This window comes from Petromyzon marinus, chromosome 39 (assembly GCF_048934315.1).
Source record: "Petromyzon marinus isolate PM22_M1 ecotype Great Lakes invasive population chromosome 39, UKy_Petmar_22M1.pri1.0, whole genome shotgun sequence".
Classification (NCBI taxonomy): Eukaryota; Metazoa; Chordata; class Hyperoartia; order Petromyzontiformes; family Petromyzontidae; genus Petromyzon; species Petromyzon marinus.
In genome coordinates, this window is record NC_133705.1 from 7,616,825 (window position 1) to 7,629,282 (window position 12,458).

General features: G+C 53.5%; 1 protein-coding gene across 1 annotated transcript; it reads right to left on the bottom strand.

The window, feature by feature from the left end:
• Window positions 1–132: 132 nt before the first annotated feature.
• On the bottom strand, window positions 133–11,740 carry SFT2D3 (SFT2 domain containing 3). The gene is made up of 6 exons (XM_032968378.2): window positions 10,633–11,740; window positions 7,840–7,905; window positions 6,686–6,771; window positions 5,814–5,931; window positions 4,086–4,144; window positions 133–2,841 (listed from the first exon to the last, which is right to left on the bottom strand). Exons 1-6 carry the CDS (start codon window positions 10,855–10,857, stop codon window positions 2,736–2,738), a joined length of 660 nt encoding a protein of 219 aa, XP_032824269.1. The 5' UTR covers window positions 10,858–11,740; the 3' UTR covers window positions 133–2,735.
• Window positions 11,741–12,458: the final 718 nt, after the last annotated feature.

Consider the following 12,458-nt stretch of genomic DNA (forward strand, 5'->3'; position numbering starts at 1 on the left):
AGATCTTAAAATAAGAACCCCGACGTAGCAGGACCCTCCTGAAATAAAAAAAAAACTGGGCACATGGGGTGGAGTGTGTAAACATCGCCGCACGAGAGACAAAGCTTGTTGAAGACTATAGCGGCGGAGCTGTTCGATCTCAAGGGATTCTCCACGCGTGGAGCATTTTAATTAAGAACTCGAACATTTGAGATTAATGCTAGTCATATTTACATCATCACCGTTACATTCTTGAAACCAGACGGCGCAACCGAGGCACTACAATCATCACTCTCACTCCGTCCCCACCGTGACCACGGGTACAACAGGTCGACCCGTCGCAGTGAGCAGCTCCAGGGTCCAACCCTGCCAATCCATTGCTGGATGGCGGCCTCTCCGCGCCAATCAGGCCGTGGAGACCAACAAACCATACTTCACCATGCTGGTCAGAGCGGCTTGGTAGATGTGGGAAGCGCGCACGTTGGGAGCACGGTTAAGGTACGATGCTGCACCGCCCTCTGCCGATCGCAATGAAGCCGCAGCAGCAGCAGCCTCCAGCGCCTGCTGCTGGGCACGGCGCTCGACCGATCAGAGCTCGAACTCCCTCGACACCGTGACGCGGGACGAGGTGGGGTGGCGGGTGGTGAGGGTGACAAGGTGGGGCGCCATGCGGTGAGGTATGAGGTGGGTTGACGAGCGGTGGGGTGGCGAGGTGGGGCGCGGTGCGGTGATGTGAGAGGTTAACCTGGAGACCGCATGCGAGCGCAAGACGCAAGCCAACAGCGACGACGAGATGAAGCCATCAGAACAGAACAGCGCAGGCCGGGAAATCCGTACGTGCGAGAGGCTACTCCACGAATATCGCACCCGGATGCAGACAGCACTGGTGACTTACTACAGTGCCGATAAGTCCTAATGCGAACAAAACCGGTCCACAGTTGCCTTCCACGGAACCGTTGCCGGGGGTCGCGGTCACATTCGCTCCAATTGGGTGAGTGAACGGGTGGGTGACTGGGTAGATGAGTGGATGAAAGGGTGAGTGAATGAGGGGGTATTGCGAGTGGGTGAATGGGTGGTTGAGTGGGTGAATGAGTGGTTGAATGAGTGAACAGATGGGTGAGTGACTGGTTGAATGAGTGAGTGAACAGATGGGTGAGTGACTGGACGAGTGAGTGACTGGACGAGTGAATGAGCGGGGTGAATGACTGGGTGAGTGCATGAGCGGGTGAATGGGTGAGCGACTGTGTGAGCAAGTGGGTGCGTTGCCGTCTCCTGCTGTAGACTGGTGGTGGAACGCGGTGTGGTTGAGACAAAACAGTCGGCGTTTTTTGGCAGAGCGAGTCCGCAAGTAGAGTTCGGCTCACGGGAACAGTAACCGACGTAGTAGTTGTAGTTCGCATTGAAGAGTGATTCGGGGGCGGCTGGATAATCCCGCCAGCGCTACTGCTGCTGCTCCCCGCGGGGTACGACCCAGGGGGGCAGTGTGGCTGTGAGCCGGGGAGCACTCCACCCCAGATGAGGCCCCAGACGCGACGACGGTCAGAGCGCAGACAACCACGCTAACGGCTGCCGCGGATTTCCAAGCGACGCCGCTGCGGGGCGACACACGACGGAGCTGTGCGAAACTCGGGTCTCGACACGGCAAACGCCAGGTACGTGTTGCACAGTTCGCATCGCCTCCAGTCGCCTGGCAACAGCGTTGCTTGAAGTTGCTCGGTTGGAGGCCGCTGGGGTTGCTTGTGCTGCTATGCCGTTGCATCACTTGCAAGCTCGAAGTAGTTCCGGTGAGTCTATAAGTTGCCGAGAGTTCCTCCTAAGCTGACGTCATAAACGAGCCGATGAGTAAAGCACGAGTTGTAGTGTCACAGCTGGCTGTTTAAACGTTGCCCTGTTGACGTTCGTCCTAGTTGCACGGTTGGTTGCAGGAACTCAAGTTTATGTTGCTGTTGTTGCACCACTCCGAGCTGGGGGGGAGGGGGAGGAGGTCGTGGCGTCGGGTTGATTTTGTGTAACCAGCTGAGGACAGGGGGCGTCATTTACAAGTGACCTGGGGTCGCTTACAAATGCTCAACCCAAGTTACTTTAGTTGGATCAAACAAAGTTCAGGTTGCTCTGCTACATCTTTGTCGTTGCATCGCGAAAGTTGGTTGTTGTAGTTGCCTGTGGTTGAAGTAGCTGGGTTGATAAGTCAATAGAAGTTGCTCTGTTGCAGACTTGGCGATCTGAACGCAACGTGGTGAGTGTGTTACGGTGTGTTTCTATGTGCTAATCTGTGCATACACGTGCCCATGTGTGTCCACGTGAATACGGGAGAGGAGGATGTGGCGCTGAGTGGACTTGCCAGTGACCGGTACCAGCGGTGTCTAGATTGGCATCTGTGGAAAGGGCTCATGAGCGATGCGACTGGAGCAGTTGGAGGCAGTCATCCTCCAGCAACAACAGAGGGCAGAGGAGCAACACTCACAACAACGACCGGAACATCGGGCAGCTAAAATGCAGAGAGTTGGCACACTGGGGAGCACAGCTGGTGCATCTACCCGTCATCTCAGTCCGTCAACCCATGACACCTGGGTCTGTCTTGTGACCTGCCAGCCAGCCTTTGACATTTCACGTGGCTTCAAGCTGCACCTAGTCTGGCACAAGCGCCACGGTGATGTCACCGCCATTTAGTGGCGAACTGAGCCTGGTGTGTGTGTGTGTGTACATGTCTTGTGTGTGCATGTGTGGCTGTGTGCGCGTGTGTGCGTGTACGTGTGTCAGACAGGCAGCGTTTTGCTGACTGTGCGTTTAACTGCTGAGGAGAAGAGACTTGTGAAGAACTGCAGTCCAGCCTGGCCCCCAGGAATGTAACTTATCAGATACCTGCGAACAACAGAGAGCAGGTCGAGCCTCTGGTTAGCGAGAGCCTATTAAAGATAGGGGGTGCAGTAGCTGGCGCATTGCGCTACACTCCGACCACAGCAAATACTCAAGATTCTCAGACTCAAGCTATTATTTCAGCTGGCAAGGCCCCATTGAGCTAAGCAGCTCAGTTACAAGCACGACCATAGGACAAGGCCATTGGCAGTGATGGCAGTTGCAGGACATCGCAGTTACATAGAGACCCATATAGTTACATAGAGACCCATAGAGTTACATAGAGATACACCGAGTTACATCGAGACCGATAAGACTTATAGAGATACAAATAGTTACACAGAGATCCATAGTTACAATGAGATCCACAGTTACACAGATCAACATAGAGTTACATAGAGATCCATAGAGTTACACTGAGATCCACAAGAGTCACAGAGACTCAGAGATCACAGCCCAATGACGTTGGCAGTGGCAGAAGCCACAGGACACCGTAAGGTGAAGGGAACGTGCCAACTCGCAAGCAGCAAAGACGACAACAGCAGCAGCAAGTTATTTACACGAAACCCACACTAGGACCGCAGGCAGGCTGAACGATAATCAGCGCCTGCATACAAACCAACAGAGCAATGTGTCGACAACTCCTGTCGCAGACGTTCACGGTCAACCAAAACTGAGCCCACAGCCCTCGGGGGTAGACCGGAGCCTGGCCACAGCATCCCACAATGACAGTGGCAGCAGGCGAGCGCCCCTGTGGCGCAGCGTTGACACGCGCGGTGCGTGACGGCGCGTTTGATGGCCAGATCACTTCTGAGAGAGAGCCATATAGCTCAGTTGGCCTTACCACTACAGGCAGCCACGTGCAGCGTAACCGCCACCACCACCACCACCGGCAGCCAGACGCAACCCAAGGGTCTACCACCGCTCTGCGTGGAGGCGTCCACCGGTCAGCAGCTTCATCAATCACAGAGGCGCCCAAGTTCCGGAAAGAGGGCAACTTGACAGTGGTGAGCGGGTTGCAGCGACCGCATCGGCACATACGTCGGCAAGCGCCTATTAAGGCCAGCGCTCCGCACAGCAAGGGGCAGTGAGGTCCCGTTGCCGCCCCCCCCCACCCCCCCGAGCCAGCACTCGTCTCCCCCCCAGCGGCGACGTTTTATATACGCGACACATCGGGTACTCGTTTAAAGACGAGTCGACCTAGGAGAGGGCCCAGACCAAAATTACTCCCCCCGCCCCCGGAGCCTTACCAGAGCAGGGCGACCATCTGCACAATGGCTCCCACAGAGGTGAGCAGCGTACTCTGCATCTGCAGACACATGGCCAGACGGACGCAGAGACAGGTGATTAGACAGGGAGACAGACAATTTAAACACAAAGACAGGCAAATAGACAATTAGACACAGAGACAAAGAATTTGACACGAGACAGCAAATTTGACACAAGGGACAGGCAGACAAATATCAACGATGTTGAATATGAAATCTTCACCGCTCCCCCAATGCAGGACCGCTGAGAAGTAAAACTGTAAACAAACACATCACAAGATTCTTGAATAGGACCTGAGTCCCGATTTGCGAGAGGTCACCAGGTCCGCCAGGGATGCGGATCAATGGCCATTCACTGGGTTTGGGGCAGGCTGCCATGGTGAGCAATATGGAACAGAACTGGGCTGTTCCTAGGCTGTTCCTGGACTGTTCTTGTGGTGTTCCTGGCCTGCTCTTGGGCTATTCCTGGTCTGTTCCTGGTCTATTTCTGGGCTGTTCCTCGTCTGTTCCTGGGCTGTTCCTAGGCCATCGAGCCAGTTCCCAGCAACTGCATAAAAGTATCAAGAACAGAGGACCTCAATTAGTAGTATTCAAGACTCTCCTCCTGTGTACGACTGGGGCTCCGGATACCAAACTATGGAGTGTGTAACTCCACATGAAGGTTGTGGGGGTACGGGTGGGCGTTATGCGGGCGGGTGGTGGGCGCATAGGTTGGGTTGGGTGGGTTGGATTGGGTGGGCAGATTTATGAGTGGCCAGATGAGTGACTTATTGGGTAGGTGGATGGATGGATGAGTGAGTGGGTGAGTAGTTGGGTGGGTTGGATGGTGAGTGAATGAGTGGATGGGTGAGTGTGCATAGCTCCAATTCAACTCTCAGACAAAGCAACTGAATGGCTAAACCAGACCTAAATCTCCAATGGTTGCTCTTCATTGGCTGTACGCAAAAAGATGACCCCGTGTGTTACATCGCATAATTGTGTCAGTGTACCCTGGTGCATCACATTGTCTGTGTCGGCGAACTCTGCGTGCACGGTGCAACTTGGAGAACGTGGAACTGAAGCCATACTGTAATGCGATGGCCTCAATGTGCACCTAGCCTGTGTTGACGTCACCACCACTTCGTGGAGAATGGTGGCTGTTGTATCAGTGCGCGCGTCACTGTGAGGAGTGGTACTGTCGCAGTTAGTGCGCTGCGCTACGAACCCGGTGACCCGAGTTTGATTCCCGCTTACGGCCAACACCAGTGACAATCTTGGGCCTCCCCGAGGTCGACTCAGCCTCAAATTAGTACCTAGTGCGGTGTGCAAACAAATGCTGCTGGGCGTGGTGCTGGCCACCCACCGCCTCGTGTGCCGTGTCGACCTCAATAGGTGCTCGCTAACACCACTTGCCCCAACAGTGTTACAGGCTATAAGGGGGATCTTTGTCTTTGTGTGTTGTTCCTGCATGCGTGTCATATTTGTGTCACTATTTCTGGGGGTGTGTGTGATTGTGTATGTCACTGTGCGTCACTGCGTGCCACTGTGTGCGAGTCAGTGTATTTCCGTGTGCGTCACTGCACATGCCACTGCGCGTGTCACTGTGCGTATCACTGCGCATGCCCCTGCGCCTATCACTGCGTGTGCCACTGCGCATATCACTGCAACTTCACGTGCCAATGTGTGTCAATGCGTGTGCCACTGCGCGTGCCGATGTGTGTGCCAGCGCACCCAGAGTGCGAAGTAGAGGGTGAACACCATGGAGCCGAAGTAGGCGGCGGTGAACGGGAGGCGCTCGGAGGAGCAGAGGTGCCGCACGTGGCTCCAGGGGCCCCACAGCAGTGAAAAGCTGCACACAGACACGTGCCTTAACACACTTCCGGGCCAAGTGCTGTTAGCGAGTAACAGCACCCACGAAGGCCGCCTTTGTCTCCCCAGTTGTTATTGTTTAATACAAAGCACATTGGGTACTCATTTAGGGCTGAGTCGACCTAAGGGTGGCCCTGGACCATTTCAAATATTCGTTAGTGATGTTGGTCCCACCACACACAACACCCCTCCACAATAGCCGTCACCACGGCTATTGTGCTAAGCCGCGTGCACCTTGAGGCCACGTGAAGTGTTGAAGGCTCGCCAACAGGTCACAGGACAGACCCAGGTGCCATGGGTTGACCGAGATGAATGGCAGATGCACCACTTGTGCCCCCTACTGTACCAACTTGTTGCAATTTATCCGTCTGGCGCTCTGCTCGTTGTTGTGAGCATCGCTCCTCTGCCCTCCACTTTTGTTGGAGGGCGACTGTCTAGCCTGTAACAGACTGTTGGGGCAAGCGTTGTTTGCGAGCACCTATGCAGGCCGGCACGGTACACGAGGGGGTGGATTGCCAACACCACGCCCGGCCGCCTTTTTCTCCCCAGTGGCAATATTTACACACCACACCAGGTACTAATTTTTGGCTGAGTCCACCTAGGGGAGGCCCAGGCCCAGGGCAGATAATAATATTCAATGGTCTTGGCCGTGAGCGGGAATCGGACTCGAGTCGTCAAGTTCGTAGCGCAACGCACTCACCGCTACGCTACACAAACTCGTGTACACACAACACCTGCTGATCACGAAGAGGCTGCCCATGGTGTAGAGGAGAGCGAACTTGCGCGCCTTCAGCAGCATGAAGGGGGCGTACATCGCTGCCTGCACGACAGAGACAAAGATCCCCCGTGTAGCCTTGACAGATTGTTGGGGCAAGTGCTGTTGGCGAGCAGCACCTACGAAGGCTGGCACGGCACATGAGGGGGGGGGGTGGTGTGGCTGGCCAACACCACGCCCGCCCACCTTTGTTTCCCCAGCGCAGATGCTTATCACACATCGCACCAGGTCCTCCTCTCGATCGAGAGGAGGCCCAGGACCTGTACCGTGTCTCTCGAGTTTCATTCCTTGCAAAAGGTTTCCGTGTGGTGTTGGAACAACCTTAACGCCTCCTGTTTTATTGCCAGAAAGAGTAAAACCTATTCTTATATCTCTATAGTTTGCATGGTCTGGCGTATAATAGAATGTTTGAAGAGACTCGCGGTATTGCTCCGTCTCAATGTCCGTCTCCTCCGCACTGTGTGTCCGGTTCCCAGCCTCCTCACGACATTCGTCTGGTGGCTCAGCGGTGGAGCGAGCAGCTCGCAATCGAAAGGTCGGGAGTTCAAAACCTGGTTCGGGGGGAGTTGACTCGGCCCAACATCATCATCTCTCCCTCGGGGGTCAATAAAACGATGGCATCCACTTTGTGGCGCTATCAACAGCGGTTTTCCTATGGATAGACTGGGAATGTGGAGTTTCCACCACTGACTCAGGGCTGTAAAACGGGAACCCGCTCACTCTTGGGGTACGCAGTGCGGCCCGCAACCCCAGCGCTGTGGAGGCACCGGCGAGGACGTTGTTGTGAAACGCCCTTCCACCCATGGGGATCGAGGAGGAGCCCGTGATAGCCTTACTCGCCAGGAGAAGGCAGCACAGCAAGTGGACTGATCTCCATCTGTACGGAGAGGTGGATTGAACGTCGCTCCCCCCCCCCTCTACTCTGGTTAGGTGATGGAGTTATCTCCTCCCACATGAATAAGAAACGCTCATCATCAATGGGATCTTTAACAAATAACAGCACCCTCGTGAATGACCCAGTGTGGCTCTCCTGGATGAATAAGAGAATAAAAGTATTTGTTTAAATTGGTTATGAAAGGTGCCTTGGTGAGTGATGAACCTGGACAGCCTCACCAGGGAGAAGCAGAAGATGCCCATCGCGATGAAGCCCACAAAGCCGACGATCCTCTGCTTCTTGGACTGGGAATTGAGAGACAGATAGACACACAGACAGTCACACAGACAGACAGCCTCGCAGATATACACACAGATAGACAGCCTCACAGATAAACACACAGATAGACAGCCTCACAGATAAACACACAGATAGACAGCCTCACAGATATACACACAGATAGACAGCCTCACAGATATACACACAGATAGACAGCCTCACAGATATACAGAGAGACAGCCTCACAGATATACAGATATACAGATAGACCGCCTCACAGATATACACAGACAGACAGCCTCACATATATACACACAGATAGACAGCCTCACAGATATACACACAGATAGACCGCCTCACAGATATACACAGACAGACAGCCTCACAGATATACACACAGATAGACAGCCTCGCAGATTTACATACAGATAGACAGCCTCACAGATATACACACAGATAGACAGCCTCACAGATAGACAGCCTCACAGATATACACACAGATAGACAGCCTCAGAGATATACACACAGATAGACAGCCTCACAGATAGACAGCCTCACAGATAGACAGCCTCACAGATATATACACAGAGATACAGCCTCACAGATATACACACAGAGAGACAGCCTCACAGATAGACAGCCTCACAGATAGACAGCCTCACAGATAGACAGCCTCACAGATATACACACAGATAGACAGCCTCGCAGATATACACACAGACAGACAGCCTCACAGATAGACAGCCTCACAGATAGACAGCCTCACAGATATACACACAGAGAGACAGCCTCACAGATAGACAGCCTCACAGACAGACAGCCTCACAGATAGACAGCCTCACAGATAGACAGCCTCACATATATACACACAGATAGACAGCCTCACAGATATACACACAGATAGACAGCCTCACAGATATACACACAGACAGCCTCACAGATATACACACAGATAGACAGCCTCACAGATAGACAGCCTCACATATAGACAGCCTCACAGATATACACACAGACAGACAGCCTCACAGATAGACAGCCTCACAGATAGACAGCCTCACAGATATACACAGAGACAGCCTCACAGAGAGACAGCCTCACAGATATACACACAGACAGCCTCACAGATAGACAGCCTCACAGATAGACAGCCTCACAGATATACACACAGATAGACAGCCTCATAGATAGACAGCCTCACAGATAGACAGCCTCACAGATATACACACAGACAGCCTCACATATATACACACAGATAGACAGCCTCATAGATATATACACAGAGAGACAGCCTCACAGATATATACACAGAGAGACAGCCTCACAGATAGACAGCCTCACAGATAAGACAGCCTCACAGATATATACACAGAGAGACAGCCTCACAGATAGACAGCCTCACAGACAGACAGCCTCACAGATATACACACAGATAGACAGCCTCACATATAGACAGCCTCACAGATATACACACAGACAGACAGCCTCACAGATAGACAGCCTCACAGATAGACAACCTCACAGATATACACACAGAGAGACAGCCTCACAGAGAGACAGCCTCACAGATATACACACAGACAGCCTCACAGATAGACAGCCTCACAGATAGACAGCCTCACAGATATACACACAGATAGACAGCCTCATAGATAGACAGCCTCACAGATAGACAGCCTCACAGATATACACACAGACAGCCTCACAGATATACACACAGATAGACAGCCTCATAGATATATACACAGAGAGACAGCCTCACAGATATATACACAGAGAGACAGCGTCACAGATAGACAGCCTCACAGATAAGACAGCCTCACAGATATATACACAGAGAGACAGCCTCACAGATAGACAGCCTCACAGATATACAATATAAAGACCCCCCGTGTAGCCTTAACAGACTGTTGGGGCAAGTGCTGTTAGCGAGCACCTATGAAGGCCGGCACGGCACACGAGGGGGTGGGTGGCCAGCACCACGCCCGGCCGCCTTTGTCTCCCCATTTGAGACTGAGTCGACCTAGGGAAGGCCCAAGACCGGTTCAGATAGTTGTCACCGGTGTTGGCCATGAGGTGGACTTAGTGGAGTTGTGAGAAGGTGGCGTCGAAGGTGGAGTTGTTGTGAGAAGGTGGAGTCGAAGGTGGAGTTGTTGTGAGAATGTGGAGTTGCTGTGAGAAGGTGGAGTCGAAGGTGGAGTTGAAGGTGGAGTTGTTTTAAGAAGGTGGAGTTGTTGTGAGAAGGTGGAGTTGTTGTGAGAAGGGGGAGTCGAAGGTGGAGTTGTTTTAAGAAGGTGGAGTTGTTGTGAGAAGGTGGAGTTGTTGTGAGAAGGGGGAGTCGAAGGTGGAGTTGTTTTAAGGTGGAGTTGTTGTGAGAAGGTGGAGTTGTTGTGAGAAGGGGGAGTCGAAGGTGGAGTTGCTGTGAGAAGGTGGAGTTGCTGTGAGAAGGTGGAGTTGTTGTGAGAAGGGGGAGTCGAAGGTGGAGTTGAAGGTGGAGTTGTTTTAAGAAGGTGGAGTTGTGAGAAGGGGGAGTCGAAGGTGGAGTTGCTGTGAGAAGGTGGAGTTGCTGTGAGAAGGTGGAGTTGTTTTAAGGTGGAGTTGAAGGTGGAGTTGTTTTAAGAAGGTGGAGTTTCTGTGAGAAGGTGGAGTTGTTTTAAGAAGGTGGAGTTGAAGGTGGAGTTGTTTTAAGAAGGTGGAGTTGCTGTGAGAAGGGGGAGTCGAAGGTGGAGTCGCTGTGAGAAGGTGGAGTCGCTGACCAGGCTGGGAATGATTCCGTCTCCCCGCGACGGAGGCGCCGTCTCCCTCTCCTCCGCCGTGGCCCAGGGGAGCAGGCGGCCGGGCCAGGCCCAGGCCGAGCGCTGCGGCCCTCGCCCGGACCCGGCCGCTGCTCCTTGCGAGGCGGCCCCGGGCCCGGGCCGCGAGGAGGAGGAGGAGGATGAAAGCAGCAGGTACTCCTGCAGGTCTCGACTCAACTCCGCCATGGGACTCCCTTCCACGTCTCCCACCACCACCACAACAACAACGTTTCCGGGACGTTTGTGCCAGGCTAGGTTCACCCGTCAATGGCCACGTCTCCACACCAACCCCCCTCACAAACCTTACAAACAGCGGACGCGCGACTCGGAAAGTGTCGATTACGATCGGATCGATTCCCCGATACAGCGCGTGTTGTAGACGGAAAGGGGATCGTCGATCCCGAGAGTGGTGGCAGGAATGTGCGAAATCGATTTGGGGTTTTAACTTTCCTTACGGGTGTAATCCTTCAAGCACTGCCGTCAATGCGATGCTCATTCGCACGTTGAGGCTCATTTGAGGGAGCAACATGACAGTCGAGGAACCTTGCTACAAACGAGACGCCTATAAATGCTACAGAGGCGCAGAGCGGAACCGATTCATTGGCCCCACTGGGTTCGCTTAATCGCGACGAACTATTCGTTCGTCGCTGCTGGCTAGGGAGATTTGTATTCTCATCGGATTTGCCGCTTTCGTGACTGCAGGAATTACTCTTTGTTTTTTTTGTTTTTTTCGGTAAAGTCACGTAGAAATGAGAAGTAATAAAAATTAGCTTTGTATTCTCATCGGATTCCTCCAGTCGCAGTAAAGATTCAGGTTCTGACAAACAACGCGTCCGAGTTTCTTTTTTTCCAACAACAACGTTCCCGACAAAATCACGAAATCGTCGAGGGTAATGTTCCACTCGTCGACGCGTCGCCCCCACTGCAAACACTGGGCGGCCATCTTACCTAGGGGAAGAGGAGTGCAATGGCGACCATCTTACCTGGGTGTGTGTGGGTGGGTTCAATGTGAACCTGACGACCATCTTACCTGGGTGTGTGTGTGTGGGGGGGGTCAATGTGAACCTGGCGACCATCTTACCTGGGTGTGTGTGTGGGGGGGGTGGTCAATGTGAACCTGGCGACCATCTTACCTGGGTGTGTGTGTGGGGGGGTGGTCAATGTGAATCTGGCGACCATCTTACCTGGGTGTGTGTGTGTGGGGGGGTCAATGTGAACCTGGCGACCATCTTACCTGGGTGTGTGTGGGGGGCTCAATGTGAACTTGGCGACCATCTTACCTGGGTGTGTGTGGGGGGGTCAATGTGAACCTGGCGACCATCTTACCTGGGTGTGGGTGGGGGTGTCAATGTGAACCTGGCGACCATCTTACCTGGGTGTGTGTGGGGGGAGTCAATGTGAACCTGGCGACCATCTTACCTGGGTGTGTGTGGGGGGAGTAAATGTGAACCTGGCGACCATCTTACCTGGGTGTGTGTGTGTGGGGGGGGGGGTGGTCAATGTGAACCTGGCGACCATCTTACCTGGGTGTGTGTGGGGGGGTCAATATGAACCTGGCGACCATCTTACCTGGGTGTGGGTGGGGGTGTCAATGTGAACCTGGCGACCATCTTACCTGGGTGTGTGTGGGGGGGTCAATGTGAACCTGGCGACCATCTTACCTGGGTGTGTGGGGGGGGCTCAATGTGAACCTGGCGACCATCTTACCTGGGTGTGTGGGGGGCTCAATGTGATCCTGGCGACCATCTTACCTGGGTGTGTGTGTGGGTGGGGGTGTCAATGTGAAC